Source organism: Drosophila arizonae, chromosome 5 (assembly GCF_054131065.1).
Source record: "Drosophila arizonae isolate 15081-1271.41 chromosome 5, UAZ_ARI_1.0, whole genome shotgun sequence".
Taxonomy (NCBI): domain Eukaryota; kingdom Metazoa; phylum Arthropoda; class Insecta; order Diptera; family Drosophilidae; genus Drosophila; species Drosophila arizonae.
In genome coordinates, this window is record NC_142925.1 from 14,627,254 (window position 1) to 14,643,297 (window position 16,044).

At 39.2% G+C, this 16,044-nt stretch overlaps 4 protein-coding genes and 1 long non-coding RNA gene across 5 annotated transcripts; 1 reads left to right on the plus strand and 4 right to left on the minus strand.

The window, feature by feature from the left end:
- The first annotated feature begins 237 nt into the window (after positions 1-237).
- On the plus strand, positions 238-8,388 carry LOC149268551 (uncharacterized). The gene is made up of 2 exons (XR_016270417.1): positions 238-326; positions 414-8,388. It is a non-coding gene; the product is annotated as an uncharacterized LOC149268551 (long non-coding RNA).
- Positions 241-2,120, minus strand: LOC108614944 (chitinase-3-like protein 1). Its single transcript, XM_089470905.1, has 5 exons — positions 2,007-2,120; positions 1,775-1,951; positions 1,448-1,718; positions 1,176-1,384; positions 241-1,125 (listed from the first exon to the last, which is right to left on the minus strand). The coding sequence occupies exons 1-5, from the start codon at positions 2,068-2,070 to the stop codon at positions 377-379; spliced, it is 1,470 nt and encodes a 489-aa protein (XP_089327031.1). The 5' UTR covers positions 2,071-2,120; the 3' UTR covers positions 241-376.
- On the minus strand, positions 2,503-4,252 carry LOC108616883 (chitinase-3-like protein 1). Its single transcript, XM_018012393.2, has 5 exons — positions 4,098-4,252; positions 3,862-4,038; positions 3,534-3,804; positions 3,266-3,474; positions 2,503-3,216 (listed from the first exon to the last, which is right to left on the minus strand). The coding sequence occupies exons 1-5, from the start codon at positions 4,159-4,161 to the stop codon at positions 2,537-2,539; spliced, it is 1,401 nt and encodes a 466-aa protein (XP_017867882.2). The 5' UTR covers positions 4,162-4,252; the 3' UTR covers positions 2,503-2,536.
- On the minus strand, positions 5,525-6,952 carry Cht9 (Chitinase 9). Its single transcript, XM_018012390.2, has 4 exons — positions 6,818-6,952; positions 6,307-6,748; positions 6,038-6,246; positions 5,525-5,981 (listed from the first exon to the last, which is right to left on the minus strand). The coding sequence occupies exons 1-4, from the start codon at positions 6,876-6,878 to the stop codon at positions 5,587-5,589; spliced, it is 1,107 nt and encodes a 368-aa protein (XP_017867879.1). The 5' UTR covers positions 6,879-6,952; the 3' UTR covers positions 5,525-5,586.
- LOC108616882 (C3 and PZP-like alpha-2-macroglobulin domain-containing protein 8) lies at positions 7,769-10,702 on the minus strand. The gene is made up of 3 exons (XM_018012392.2): positions 10,542-10,702; positions 8,604-9,005; positions 7,769-8,528 (listed from the first exon to the last, which is right to left on the minus strand). Exons 1-3 carry the CDS (start codon positions 10,549-10,551, stop codon positions 8,050-8,052), a joined length of 891 nt encoding a protein of 296 aa, XP_017867881.1. The 5' UTR covers positions 10,552-10,702; the 3' UTR covers positions 7,769-8,049.
- Positions 10,703-16,044: the final 5,342 nt, after the last annotated feature.

Genomic DNA, 16,044 nt, shown 5'->3' on the forward strand with positions numbered 1-16,044 from the left:
TGTTAAAAATCCCAAATTAGTATTAATGTTAAGACAATATTCTGTTGAGGCCGTTATGTTTTCAGTTAGTGCTCTGTTATGTTATTTAAATGTTGCCGCGTATTAAATTATATACCACTGCTTCAAAATCATTTCGGATTAATGACTAGTTCTAACAGTTTAGTAATTATTATATATATAAATATATTATACGCATCTGTTAAAATTGCTGTTAAGCTTTGACTCAATTTTAAATTGCTAACATGTCCTGTAAATAACATTTCCTAAAACAGTGTTTAGTAGGATAATAAAATCAAATAAATCAAAGGCATGAGATTTACACACATGTAAACCAATTTTTCAATTTATGTTTTTTTTTTTTTTTTCTCTTTGCCAATTAATATGGACATTTGACTAATGAAGGCCAATTACAGGCATTCGTCTTAATATCGAAGTATAAACCTGACGGGCAAGTAAAGTTGTAGCGAATTCCATTCACACACCTGAAGAATCGATTGCAGTCACCTTCTTGCATAAAGAAACCATCTCTTGCACAATTCTCAGTCGCTTCCGGAGGCGGAGTTGTAGTTGGAGTTGCAGTTGGAGTTAGAATTGGTGTTGGAGTTGGACGCGCAGTAGCGTTCGGGGTTGGAGTTCCAATCGGAGCTAGAGTTGGAGTCGGAGTCGTAGTCGGCTTAGGTGTAGGTGCAGCAGTTACACCACCGCCACCACTACCTCCACCGTTGCCCACATCCACTCCCAGTCCCCTGTTCATTGCCTTCAACAGCGGATAAGTCTCCCCGCACAGCCCACGGAAGTCGTCGGTCTCGATGGACCAGGTCATGGCGCCGCCCAAATTTCGTGACTGCACCAATTGCATCTTGAGCTCGATGCTCTGCACGTTGTCGTAGCCAATCCACTGATCCCCACTGAATGCATAAGGCGTCTTGCTCTCTCCGTCAAACACAGTTTGCCAGTTCATTTGGCATATTTCGTGGTAGCCCATGAAACCTCGTTCTCGAGTGTAAGGTCCGGCCTCTCCGGGTCCCCTGCAAGGTGCTCCCGGCTGATTTTGCGAGCTGTCCGTCATCTGATAGCTGTGGCCATAGAATGCAATACCAAGGATTAGCTTCTCGGCCGGCGCACCTAAACAGATGGGAATAAGTAAATGAGATTATTTGGACTGCATAACTGACCTTGACTCAGCCAGTAATCGATGGACTTCTCCACCTCTGGATATGGAGCATTGAATCCCAAATAGCCATCCATTGCCATGTGGAAGTCGTAGGTCATAACATTAATGAATGTTAGATGCTCAGAAATTGCCGGAATATCGTAGGAAATGGCGGCAGACGCCTCAGAGGCTCCCACAGCGATGTCCAGCTCGAGGCCGTGAGGAGCGAATCTGCACCGGGATATATAACATATCTAGTATACATATGTATTGTTGATTCACATTTCCACTTACGCTTCTTTAATTTCCCGTAGAAGGGTTACGAAGTTCGCCCGATCTGCTGAACTTCCTCCGCGCAGTCCAGGATATTCCCAATCCAAGTCGAGTCCATCAAAGCCATGTTGCCGGATGAATGCCAATGTGGAGGATATAAAGGTCGCTCGCTTGGCTGGATCTGCTGCCATGGCCGAGTACTTGGTGGATCCTTCGTTCCATCCACCCACAACTGCCAATACTTTGAGTTTGGGATTCCGCTGCTTCAGTGCGATTGTCTTGCTTATAAAACCTATAACATAAGTCATTTTTATGTTACCGATGATTTTATCCGCCGTCAGGACTTACCTAGGCCACTGTCTAGATCGAGCCATGGGTCCAGGGACTTGAATTCGCCCGAGTCGCTGATGCCAAAGAACGTGTAGCTAATGTGGGTGCACAGGAATGGATCGATGTTCGACGGCTCGAACTTGCCATCTCCAGGGCGATAGTTCGCCCAGGTGCCCCAGTAACAGTTGAGGATCTCTGCAATATACAGGCAGATGATATGTATTAACAACGAAAAGGAATTCGCACTTACTGTCACTGGAGGCTATACGGCCGAGGCAAATAACAGATAATACTAAGCACGCAAGCGTATTCATGTTCTCTGTGGCATTTAGCAAACTCGGCGGCTTCTTTTATAGTCTCTTGACTTATCTGGTCCATTATTATCTTACCCATTCATGGACTAATCATATAATCTGTACCGATAAAATCTTTCATCTTCCATTAAGATAGCATTAATAATAAATTCCAAATAACATATTTTTTATCTCTCATATAGTCTTCAGCAAACAAGTGAAGGTGCTCCAGTTGGGAATACCTGGCTAACCGATTGACAGATAGAAAACAGTCATTTCTATTTGTATGCCCTGTTGTATGCGTGTATTTGTATTGTTTATTATGTATGTATTGAAAAGTTCTATACTAGATTTAAGCTGTATAGCTCCAGGGATTTCCTAGATCATTCCTACTTCTTGCTGGGGTTTTTGTTATGTAGACAATGTGGGCTCTATATAAAAATAATAATAAAATAGTTTACGCCTTTTGCTTTATTTATTTAGAGTCTTAATAGGGGCAATCGACATCTGCGGGCCAACCACAGCTGAGTGTGTCAAGGTTAAAATATAGACCCTCTCCGCAATTGAAGTCATAGCGAGCTCCATTCACGCACTGATAGAAGCGATTGCAGTCTCCAATCTGCCAGAAGTAGCCATCTCCTGTGCAACCCTCACTGGATCCACCTCCACCGCCGCCATTGCCGTTGCCGCCGCCGCCTTCAGGAGTCGGTTTAGGTGTAGGTGCAGCAGTTACACCACCGCCACCGCCACCACTGCCTCCTCCGTTGCCCACATCCACTCCCAGTCCCCTGTTCATTGCCTTCAACAGCGGATAAGTCTCCCCGCACAGCCCACTGAAGTCGTCGGTCTCGATGGACCAGGTCATGGCGCCACCCAAATTTCGTGACTGCACCAATTGCATCTTGAGTTCGATACTCTGCACGTTGTCGTAGCCAATCCACTGATCCCCACTGAATGCATAAGGCGACTTGCTCTCTCCGTCAAACACAGATTGCCAGTTCATTTGGCATATTTCGTGGTAACCCATGAAACCTTTTTCACGGGTAAAAGGTCCGGCTTCTCCGGGTCCCCTACAAGGTGCTCCCGGCTGATTTTGCGAGCTGTCCGCCATCTGATAGCTGTGGCCATAGAAACCAATGCCAAGGATTAGCTTCTCGGCCGGCGCACCTAAAAGATCGGCATAAGTAAATGAAATTATTTGGACTGCATTACTGACCTTGGCTCAGCCAGTAATCGATGGACTTCTCCACCTCTGGATATGGAGCATTGAATCCCAAGTAGCCATCCATTGCCATGTGGAAGTCGTAGGTCATAACATTAATGAATGTTAGATGCTCAGAAATTGCCGGAATATCGTAGGAAATGGCGGCAGACGCCTCAGAGGCTCCCACAGCGATGCCCAGCTCGAGGCCGTGAGGAGCGAATCTGCACCGGGATATATAACATATCTAGTATATGTATTGTTGATTCACATTTCCACTTACGCTTCTTTAATTTCCCGTAGAAGCGTTACGAAGTTCGCCCGATCTGCTGAACTTCCTCCGCGCTGTCCAGGATATTCCCAGTCCAAGTCGAGTCCATCAAAGCCATGTTGCCGGATGAATGCCAATGTGGAGGATATAAAGGTCGCTCGCTTGGTTGGATCTGCTGCCATGGCCGAGTACTTGGTGGATCCTTCGTTCCATCCACCCACAACTGCCAATACTTTGAGTTTGGGGTTCCGTTGCTTCAGTGCGATTGTCTTGCTTATAAAGCCTGCTCATGATTAATGGCTTTTAGAACAATTTATTATGATACCGGACAGATACTTACCTAGGCCATCGTCCATATCGAGCCAAGTGTCCAGGGACTTGAATTCGCCCGAGTCGCTGATGCCAAAGAACGTGTAGCTAATGTGGGTGCACAGGAATGGATCGATGTTCGACGGCTCGAACTTGCCATCTCCCGGTCGATAGTTGGCCCAGGTGCCCCAGTAACAGTTGAGGATCTCTGCAAGATACAGCCAGATGATATGTATGAGCTGACAACGAACAAGAATTCGCACTTACTGTCACAGGAGGCCATCCGGCCGAGGCAAAGAACAAATAATACTAAGCACGCAAGCGTATTCATGTTTTCTCTGTGAGTCGGCTTATTCCGTGGTATCTTTTATAGTCGTTTTACTTATCAGTTCCTTTATCAATTTTACTACGCATTGAATAATCACGCATGCCTTGTGTAGATAAAAGTTCTCTTCATGAAAAACAATGTCCTAATATATTGCATTAATTTTATAATCTCGATTACAAATGCGCATAAATTAAATTTTGACTCATGGCAAGTGCCAAGCTACATAGTACTACTTGAGATTAAGCAGAGAGTAAAATCGGCTAAGTACTTCATTCCACTTTATTAAAACAAAAATATATTCGTGATGCAGCGATTTTTTGACCCCCCTGGAAATTATTTATTGCCGGCAGAAATATTTAAAAACTCTGATTAAAATATCTAATAGCTAGTATGATTATTTATATACCTATGGGCTGAATGAACGCTTTCGAGAGGGTATTTCAATGTTGTCATAAAATAGGTATTCGCCTTCGAAGAATGCTATGATGTGGGTCAATCTTATAACGATATCTTTCCTATGAAAGCTGAGACACCACTCTACTCATCACTATATAAATAGTGAGTTTATCACTCGATTGACAATAAGCCCATTTCCAGATATACAATATCACCTACTATGTATATCTACATTATCGTTCGGTTTAGTTTCAATTAAGTGGAATATACCTTTGATACGTACTATTACTGCCTATATAAGCTAAAGTTTATTAATAAGCAATAACGCCTATCTCATATCTATTGATATTCGATCAAGCCAAAGTTTTATCAAGGAAATAAAAGATATACTTTTACTATTCAAGTGCATCAAATGATATGAAATTGCATTAGTTAAAAATATAATCAAAATTTAGCAAATATGCACAGAAGGATTATATAATATATATTATAAATATTAGATGGAGATTTTAAGATAACTCAAAAATCTTTTTCTTATTGTTAAGAGAGAAAGGGAGAGACAGAAGAACTAGAGAGAAGTAGAGACAGAAACGAATAAATAATAAATAAAAAAGGGAGAGAGAGAAAGCTCAAAGGATATTAGATTATAATGAAGTGAGAGAGAGACAGCAATAGTGTGAGAAGTAGGGAGAATGTGATTGAGTGAGTGAAAGAAAGAGAGGGAGAGTAAGAGAGAAAGAGATAGAGAGAGACAGAGGATGTGAGAGACGTAATCGACATCAACTTGCCACAAAAATTAATTTATTTATATACAAAATGAAACTAGGACTTATATTAAAATATGAATATATGTTTTTAAATATTTTTTAAAATTTAATTATAGTATTTCCTGGCTTAAAATTGGATTCTCAATGCCCGAGCTTGTTTCAGTTATACTTTGAGTATGATCATTAAATTGGTAAACTAAAAATTAAGATTTTATTTTTCATCATTTATTTCATTCACATTTTGCAATTTTCCATTCTTATTGCATTACCAACGCAACTTTCGGTTGATGGTCTTCAGCAGAGGGAATGACTCGCCGCAGAGGCCACGGAAGTCGTCGGTCTCCAGGGACCAGACCATGGCGCCGGCTAGATTCTTGGAGAGGGCAAAGTCCATCTTCCACTGAACACTGAGCACATTGTCGAAGCTGACCCACTGATCGCCGGAGAAGGCATAGGGCGCTGCATTATTGTAGTCGAAGACCGTCTGCCAATTGTTCACGCAGATTTCGTTGTAGCCCAGGTAGCCGCCGTCGCCGGTAAAGGGGCCGGCACCGCCCACGCCCCGACATGGTGCTCCGGGCCAGTTCTGAGAGGCGTCAGTTAGCTGGAAGCTGCGTCCATATGTGCCAATGCCAAGCACAAGCTTATCAGCGGGCGCCCCTAAAAGATATCCATTAAGTTAGCCGGAAGAAATAATTGCTCAGTAAATGCTTTACCATTGTTGAGCCAATAGTTAATCGAGTTCTCGATGGCCCACTGGGGCGCATTGAAGCCAGTCTGGCCATCGGAAGCCATGGCAAAGTCGTACGTCATAACATTAATGAAGTTCACCTGCTGGGCAATATTGGCTATTTCATAGGAGCTGCTGGCTATCGACTCGCCGGCGCCCACGGCAATGCTCAGCTCATAGCCATAAGGTGCAAATCTGGGAGGGCACAATGGGCAGATTAGATCGGAGCTGAAGTATGAGCTTATGAATACCTACGCCTCCCTCAGCTCGCGCAGTAGAGTCACAAAATTGGAGCGATCCTCCCACTGGCCGCCACGCTGATTGGGGTACTCCCAGTCCAGATCCAAGCCATCGAAGCCGTTGTTGCGCAGTAAGTTCAGCGCCGAGTTGATGAAGTTTTGGCGCCTGTTCCAGTCGCCGGCCATGGCCGAATACTTAACGGATCCCTCGTTCCAGCCACCCACCACGGCCAATACTTTGAGATTATGATTCTGGCTCTTCAGGCCAATGGCCTGGCTGATGAAGCCCAAGTCATAGTCCAGCCAGGTATCCAGCGACTGAATCTCGCCATTGTCATTGATGCCAAAGAACGAATAGCTCAGGTGGGTGCACAGGTTGGCATCGATGTTCGATACATCGAACTTGCCATTGCCACTCCGATAGTTCGCCCAGGTGCCCCAGTAGCAGTTGACAATGCCTTCAATAGAGACGGATATGGGATCATGACTGATTAGCTCGACCTGCGCCACGCCCACTTTTCACTTACGCTCGCCCGAAACGAGAGCACTCAGGCCAAGAACGACCAGCAGAGCTATTAACTTGTTCATTTGGACTGCCTCAGACTTGAACTAACTTTTGATAGCTGCTGCGACTGTCACTTTTATACGCTCCCCTTATCACCAGCTCCGAGGCAAGGTGACATATTTATGCGTCCACTTGAGCTCAAGTTGCCGCAGTAAGTGCAATTTACTTGATATTCCTTAAGCTCTAGTCGATCGATCCACTTCAAACAAATCAATAAACAAAACATTACATTAATCGTCGGTTGCCATGGAGATTTATATATAGTATTATTAAGTTTAATACTCAGAGATTTCTTAAATTCAAATTAAAAGTCAACTAGAAGAGGTTTTGAAGTTCCTGCAGGGTATTTAGTAGTTAGTCATTTAAAAAATAATACATATGACACTTCACTTGGTTTATTAAGAATTCATTACTCTCCCACTTACATGAGTGCAGCTTATCTAGGATAAAAAGTAGGTAATTACCAAGAACTAGAGAACGATATCAGTGCTTTAAGTACAAAAGTAATCCCCCTATGGGGAGAAAGCGTAGCAGAACCTATAATGCTACGTTTTTTCCATTATTTATATTCTTGATCAAAGAGACGACATAAATCGTTCGTCTGTCTGTTTATATAAATGAACGCCGCAGTCTAAAGACCTATAGCAGCTAGAGCTATAATTTTTCAGAGGTATATCGAATTAGTTTTAGCTGCTCTCATATGAATTTTTCTTCATTTCATTTCATTTTTCCGTTTTATAGTAAATGCTATATATTACGATATACAATACTACAAAAAACTGTATTTATTTTATATATATTCATTTATTGATTCTGTAAAAGATCAACCTCTCATTTAGTTGATAACGGCCCAAAGTTCACTCTGATTATCTAAGGACTTGGCTAGACAGCTAAAAAATAAATCAAGTCTCACTTTCTCTTAAACTTAAGGTTTATTAACAATTCAGGTTAATTTTGCAAAAGTTACAATAAAAAACAATAGATAAAAGCAACCGCTATTCGATTTCGAGATTCATTAACAATACAGAAATTCATTTGACAAGAAATAAATATAGAACCAAGTATATTCAGCTGCCAGGCGTTGGAATATCGATTGTTGTTGTTGCATTAGCGGATTTCAGTGCGTGCGTCTCAAGGCATCTACCAGGATGTGCGACTATTCGAGATACGGTGGCCTCTGTGGCGAAAGCCGATCTAGTTGGAGACGTAGATCTCGAACTCCTTGTAGGCCAGCTCCTCGCCGCCATAGGGTATGTAGCAGCAGCCGTGCGATGGCTGCACCTTGCCCACGGTGACGGTGCCGTCGTGGGTGGCGCGTCCGATGAAGAGGGGCTCGCCCTCGGCCGTCTCGCCGGCGGGGAAGGCATTGGGTGGAATGTTACCGGCCTCGACGGGCAGCCAATTGCCGCCGGCGGCGCAGAGCACCTCGTACTCGCTGTGGCCGTGCTCGCCGCCGCCCCAGGCGACGTAGGTGACGCCGTGGGATGGATGCAGCTTGCCGGGAATGAGATCGCCCTCGTGGCGGGCGCGCGCAATATACAGCTGCTCGTTGCTATCGAAGCCGCCTTGCAGCGCATTCGGTGGCACCTCGCCATTGGCGGCGGCCACCCAGCAGCCAGGACCGCTGCCTGTGGGTTCCGTGAATCCCAGAACGGGTGCCGAGGGTGCGACCTCTGTGAAATTGCAAATGAATCGAAATTGAGTGGGATTCCACTAACTGCCGAGTGCTGAGTGCTGAGTGCGCTTACCGTCTATCAGCCAGGTGCCGCTGGCACCCCAGCCGGTGCAAATGCCAACATAGTTGACGGGGAACAGGGAGCCGGCATCGTAGGACAAGAATGCCGCCGCATCGCCCTCGTGTCCGACGGTGATCACGTTGTCATACCAACGCACCCAGAAGCCACGGAATTCGCCAGCATCCAGGATGCCGGGTGTGGGCACCTCGGCCACCTCGGGCTTTTGGCCATCTTTGCGTATGACCGACTTGCTGTTCTCCCAGCCGCCCAGGAAGATCTCGTAAATGGGCGGTGTAACCTGAGGACCAGAGGTGAGCGCCAGATGGGCATCCTTGGGCGAACGCACCTTGAACGTAAAGATGCCGCCGCTGGCCGGAAAGAATTGGTATTCCAATTTATCGGGTGTGTTCACTTCTGCAAAGGAAAACAAGAAATATATTTAGAAATCACTAAAAATAAATACAATCATATATGTATGTATATGTACAATATATTAAATGGAAAAATTCCAAAATCAGTCATGATTTTTAATTGGGAACATAAAAAGACAGCTGGTAAATGAAATAATTTTACAGGGTATGCGAAAAAATTGGGAAAAAATAAATATCAACAAAAAAGGTAAACAATATTAGAGCTTCTTATTAGTTAAAAAAAAAAGAAGGTAAAAATGTATTTGGTTATATTTGGATATATTATTCGCTAGGGTATTTGCAAATATCTCTCATTTGTTTTTTTTTTTTACGACAATAAATTAAAAAATATATATAACATGCGAATTATTTTAGGCTATTATTAAATTTATCAATATTTAATATTTGGCTAGGGTATCTGCGAGTCGTTTACTTGAGTTCATTGCAATGCGAGAGCATTTGAAAAGAAAATAAATACATATAATGAAAAATTTTTAATATTTTTTGTTTTTTAGAGTATTTGCTAGTCGTCTACTCGCGCTGTCTGTTGATTCCGTTGTTATTTGGATGAGAAAAGAAACAACGCATTTGATTCGCATGATGTCATTTTGAGTGTTGCCGGTTTTTCGCAGCATTCTCTAGACCTCAGCTATGAATCACTGAGAGAGCTTAGCTCTGCTACAGTGAAGCCCGCCCGCCCGCTCAGAGTGGTTCTGAGGCAGAGCTAACTGCTCGCAGACACCAATTAGATGTTTGTTTGAGGAACGTTCTCTCCATCCAACTATTTAACTCTGACAACGTTTAAAAAGCTGTTGGCATTCAAAAATAACTATGTGTAAAAATAAAAACATATGTATGTATTTATATACAATTGTGTTTGTGCATCTGATTTATATATGTTTGTGGCATGTAGAATGTTTGTTTGTGCGAAATTTCACATCACAACGAATGACATCATTTGCCTGCACCGCGAGGTCAAGCTATAGACAATTTTTGTTGCTCAATATTGATTATTGCCAGGGTTCAAGGAGGCGATAAGAAGGTAATTTATTTAATTTGCCAACTCAGTCCAAATAATTTGCAAAGCTACTCAAATTCGGTTATCTCAACTGGAATTGGGCTACGAATTCACAAGTTCTTTTACACCTTTCGAAAACATATTATCTATTCGATTGTTAGACCTTACAAATGATCCTGCAAATGCAGTCTTATCGAGCTTTACCACTTTTCTTAACTTTGATTTAGGGCAATGCCCCATAAAACAGAAAACAAAACTACAGAAAACGCTGATGAATATTAAGAATTTTTTAACAGCACAACACTTTTCGACATTTCTCTTCTTGGTTTTATTGGACATAGGCCAAAATAGCCACAAATACGGATGTCACACAGAAAGAGAGAGCGAAGAAAGATATAGCGTGCGAGCTGTCACAGCCGGCATAATAAACAGTAAATCCACTGTATTTATTTTGAGGTCAATATATTATGCTTATTCAATTATCCATTGACTTCAGTCCAATTAGAACAGCTCACGACTCACCAATTGGCATGGTTGCTTCTTATTTGATTCGACGTTGTGCGCTGATTGAGATTCTAATTCAAACTGACTTGGCGAACGATTTCACATGCGAGGTAAACACCTGCTTAACAAGACGCACGAAGAGATAGGCAGAGAGAGTGAGAGCCAGAGAGCCATGACAAAAAGCTCAGAGAGATGTCACGCAAGCTCTTCTGTTTGGCTAAAGTACAGTAACAGTGCCAGTCAATGTCTTGTTGGATCGGGCTGCGCGAGGATGGGGGATCGTTGTCTATTGAATGCTGGTCAGACTGTACCCCGTTACATACATACATTTCAAGCCTCTCCCAATTCGCATGCATAAGTTTGCGGTTCCGTTCGCTATGCCAAAAGCAGTAAATCAAATGCTTTAACCATTTTCGGGGCAACGCACAAGAATAATCAATTTTGTCATAGGGTGACCAAATCAACGCTCATTTGCTTGAAATACTTTTTCTAGTATTTAACTAGTATTTTTTAGAGCACAGCCCAAGTTTCGTCTAAAAGCTGTTACTTTTAATATTTTTTGTTACTTTACTAGTATCTGAAAATCAGCAGAAATAGTAAGTCACAATTACAATGTAGTTAGGCAATAATAGTAATTTTAAAAACATTTTATAGCTGTGCTAAAATAATTAGTAAGTCACTTTTAGATTTATACATATTTATGCACATTAATATATTTATAGCTTGGTCAATTAGCAGCGCTTGAAACACAAAATTGTGGCTTAGAAACAGATCTATAGACAAATGACTATACCTTCAGCTAGAGTATTAACAATATTTTCAGTCACAAGGTGTAAATAATATAGGTATATTTGTAATGAAAATTCTAGATACTTCTATACGTTTTTTTTTCTCAATATTCAAATATTTATATTGAAGCAAACATGTTTACAAGTCAAAGTTTTTGAAAAGCTCCCGCTAATTCGAAGCTTTCGCTACTCAAGCTATGCAAATTAAATTAATATGTCGTCACATGTCGCTTTTATTGTATTTGTCATGCCAAACACTGGGCTGAGGGAGATACGTCACCGATGTGGCACGCAATCGAGCTAAACTTATAATACAATATTAATGTCATTAGCTACTTCAATAATTTATTCATTTTCAATAAAATATATATCATTAATTTATTAATATTCTTATTCATGGACAATATATATTTTTAGATTATGGGAAAAATATTCTGACAGAACTTCACATAAAATACGAATTTAAAATATTTTCAAAAATTAATATAAAAAAAAAAAAAAATTTTTAATTTTAAAAATTTGAAAATCTTTTTCATGCATTTATTTATTTTATTTTATTTATTTATTTATTTACCCTTTTGGGTAAGCATTTAAAAAATTATTATCTTATTCTTGTTTATCCATTTTTATTTATCAAAATATTCTATACTCTAATTTCAAGCACGTAATATCTATCTACAGGTTTTTTTTTGGGTATGCTAACATTATGATGCCCAAATATCATCATGGAATACTACTGCAAAGGCGGTTTAAGTCTCGACTCAGCTGACTCACATGCTCGCATAGTTCTGTTATGGTGATCTGTGTCTGAATATATATGTATACATAGCGATGCAGACATATGTGCACTCGTAATACTTGGGCAGTTAGTTTTTATATTTTTTGTATTGTGTCATAGCCCAAAGAGATCTCACCCACAAAATGAGCTCATACTATAGTGTTCAGTATCCAATAATACAGGGTGTGCCAGCTGAGATCGGTGGCCATTTGAAGAATTGGCTGAATATATGTACATATGTATATACTACTATAGCAGCTCACATCACAATAAATGATATAAAGTTTCATCGCTTTAAACTAACTCTACGTTTATTTGAGTTATTTTAGCAAAGCAGTTTTTCCACATCTACAATATCAAGTGTACGTTAATCGGAAATATCTGACTAGAAAATGCCCTAACATTTTGTTATTCTGCTTTAAATTATCATTCGATTGGAGTAGATAAAAGGGAAGCGATCTTCGAGGAAATTAACTATCAAGTCTGTAATTCTGAAATGGCTATACTGATCTTATATACTCTGTGGCATTTGAAATCTTTATATCATTTTTTGTCGGCTTCACATAATCTCTCACAGACTTATCATACCTCGCTTGCATTTTGTGTTGGGTATTAAAACTTATTTCACTCCCTTTGTTATATACCTACAAATAGAATGCATAAGCAAGCGTAAGTAACATCGTCTCTCAAGTTTTATTTCTGTATAATATAAAACAGTTAATCTACAGTGAACCCTAAATTCATGAAACTTGAGCCAATTGCACTGAATTTCATATCGTTAATGCTGGACTTTAAAACTGATTCTTTTTATATGCCCATCAGAGCACTAAACATATTTTTAGTTGTAATGGAATTAATACTTACAAAGTATGGTATAATTTATATGAAAATTGAACTTGATCTGGAATAGAGAAAAAACTTTGTCTGGAATTCACTTTTTCATAGAATACTTTATTTGTTTACATTTTTACTCTTCAACGTAAAGAACAAAGCATAATTTTAGGCAGAATTATGAATGCGAACTTGTGCTGGAACTTGGTTCCTAAGAATAAGTTCATAATATTTCGAATGAAATATAATTTTGTTTATCAAGTTGTATGGAAGAATGCAAGCGTGCATGTACGAGTATGTTTGTATGTATATATTGCTTTGTTCTATAATTCTTTTGAGTTAAATAGAAATATTATAAATAAACTCGCTATATTTATTTTATTAATTGCGACATTTCGCATTACTTGGTAATCAGTTGTTTTCCAAACATATTATTCGTTTTATCGAATACATACCGTATTTTCTAGTCTAGCATTTAAATGCACCGTTATAGCTACAACATTGTGCTTTATCTTCTGTTTCTGTCGTTAGTTCTGATTCGTTTCGCTGACTATTGCGAAAAATTAAATGATCAAAATATTATAAAATTGGCCGTATTAGTGAAATTAGTGAAAGTGAATGGATCATTTTGGTATCAGTGCAGCGATATAATCAAATGTCTATTTTGAATAAGGTCTAGATTAAATAAATCATTACCCAAGTACACTGGAGTAAAGAAGCTTGATATTGGCCAGTGAAGCACATGTTTATGATATAATATAATATAATATAATATACTTTAACTGAGCCTCTATATACGCTGCAATCATTCGAAAGTAGAAGGAAGATTGACTCGCAGTGTGTGTATGTGTGTGTGCCTGTATTTATTGATATGTACATATGTACAAAGAAATAATTATAGAACCATTGGAATAATAAAGTGCATGGTATCTGCTAGTCGTGCACTTCCGTCTTGGGCATCCTTACTTGTTCTAGTCTGGCTTTATGAATGTAATATCAAATTGCTCGAATGCACTAGGAGAGACGTGATGAATGGCTCTATCTTAATAATGGCTATTAGGGAATGTACATAAGAGCCCCATATAGTACGCAAATATGCATATTTATGTGTGTTGCAATCAAGAGACTCCTCTAATGTCAACTGCATTTATACGAATAAACTCGAGTAAACATACTTGTTTAGCCAATTAAATTGCTGACCCATTTGTAAACAAGTTAATTGCATTTTATTGCACTTTCCATCGTTTTTGTTTTCATGGTGTTTACTATACTAAATAGTTAGCGACTTCTGTTCAATTTGTTGCTTACTTAAGCCTTTATGAAATACAAAACTTTATACAATCTTTAGCATCTTACGTGGAATTCAGTTAAGTTTTGCAATGCCATAATTCGAAAACAAAATTTTCATTTAATTACGAATAATTCGAGGAAGATAAATGTATATATATAGCATAATTAAAAACTTTTTTTTTTTTTAATTTACTATTTAATATTCTTTTTACTTTTATTTTAACTTCTTACTTCGAGCACTACTATTTCTATGATTGGCAAAAAATATTGAACTAATATAAATATTCTCACTTCTCTTCTATGTAGCTTATTCTAAACAACAAATTGTGATTTTTTCAGCATTTGTACTTTTTACTTGGTTTAAATTTTGTGTAGTGCTATATTATTATTTTCATGAACTCAGTCGTATATCGTGCTCACTTACTGACTAATTGAACTTAGTGGGAGCGTCTTTTGTTCTAACTAAATTAATTTAGACTACTCATTTCCGGCATGGATTCGCATAGTTCCCTTAATCTGAAATCCGAAATCCGAAATGTGAAATATGAAATGAACCAACGCCAAGTGGATGACCGCATTCAATTTAAGTTAATTCAGTTCTTTGGACTGACGCAACAATAACCCCAATTCGAAACAACCCCAACTAATTTTAACTATAGTCACTATATGCATATATGTATACTCTATCTGGGCTGAGAGAGAACTCACTGAGCAATAAAGACTTTGCAGTTCATTTGTGCAGATTTTCTCAACTTTCTGCACTTGTGGAGAATTACTCGATTAAAATTTATTACTCTATATTGCCTTCTCTATGAACTTAATAAAACTTCTTGGTAGGGGAAATACAACGCAATGATGGAGAAATAATTGTTGTACTCTGTTTACTAAATATTTAAGAGCATATTGGCTGGCAGCGGTATATAGTATATTTACTCGTGGGTATATAAAATTATAGATCTTGGATATAAGTTATTATAATCGAATTTGAAAAATAATAATAATTATATAGACTATTCTTAGTACTAGCTGTCATATCATAGATAAACATATAATGTCTAAAATTATTAGCATTTGGCAACCATTAAAAATGTGTTATGTTATCTGTTATATTCTGAGATATTTATTATAATCTATTTTAATAATTCAAGTTTGAAGTAAACATTTTAAAGCGATCAGGGGATCTCATAGTCGAACAGTCTCGACTAGAGCTCTTTTACTTCTTTTAATTTGTTTATATCTAACCATATCATAATGATATACATAAAAGCAGACCTTCACACATATACATTTACGTACATATATGTATACGTCTCTGAAGAGACGAGCCTCCACAAATAGCAGTCTGATATTCCTCGCATGATGTGAGTTGCTAAGAGCAGAAAAGTTTCAACTCAATTAGAATGTAGAGATTTTTGCTTAACTTCTTAGCTACTAAACAGCCTGATTGATTAGCATTTTTATTACGGTAATAACTATTCAAAGGCTTGTATCCAAAGGTCAAGTTCGAAGGTCAATATTTTCTTCACAAATCCAAACTGAATGGACTCAAAAACGTGCTTGTTTATTATACAGTTCGCAATTTCACTCATTGCTTCGGAACCGGTTCGCTATCGGGGGCCGTGTGTACAGATCCAACCAAGGCAAGGGCACCTTGAAATTGAGCCAAACTGAATATCTACCAACAGTACACATATGTACATATATACACACGTGTGTGTATGTATATATACACATGTCTATCATTGTGTAAACTACGCATTCTGTGAGAGGGTGTGAGAACAGAATTGTCATAAAGCTAAACATTCTGTTTGGATAAATAGGGTCCGCTTTTGTC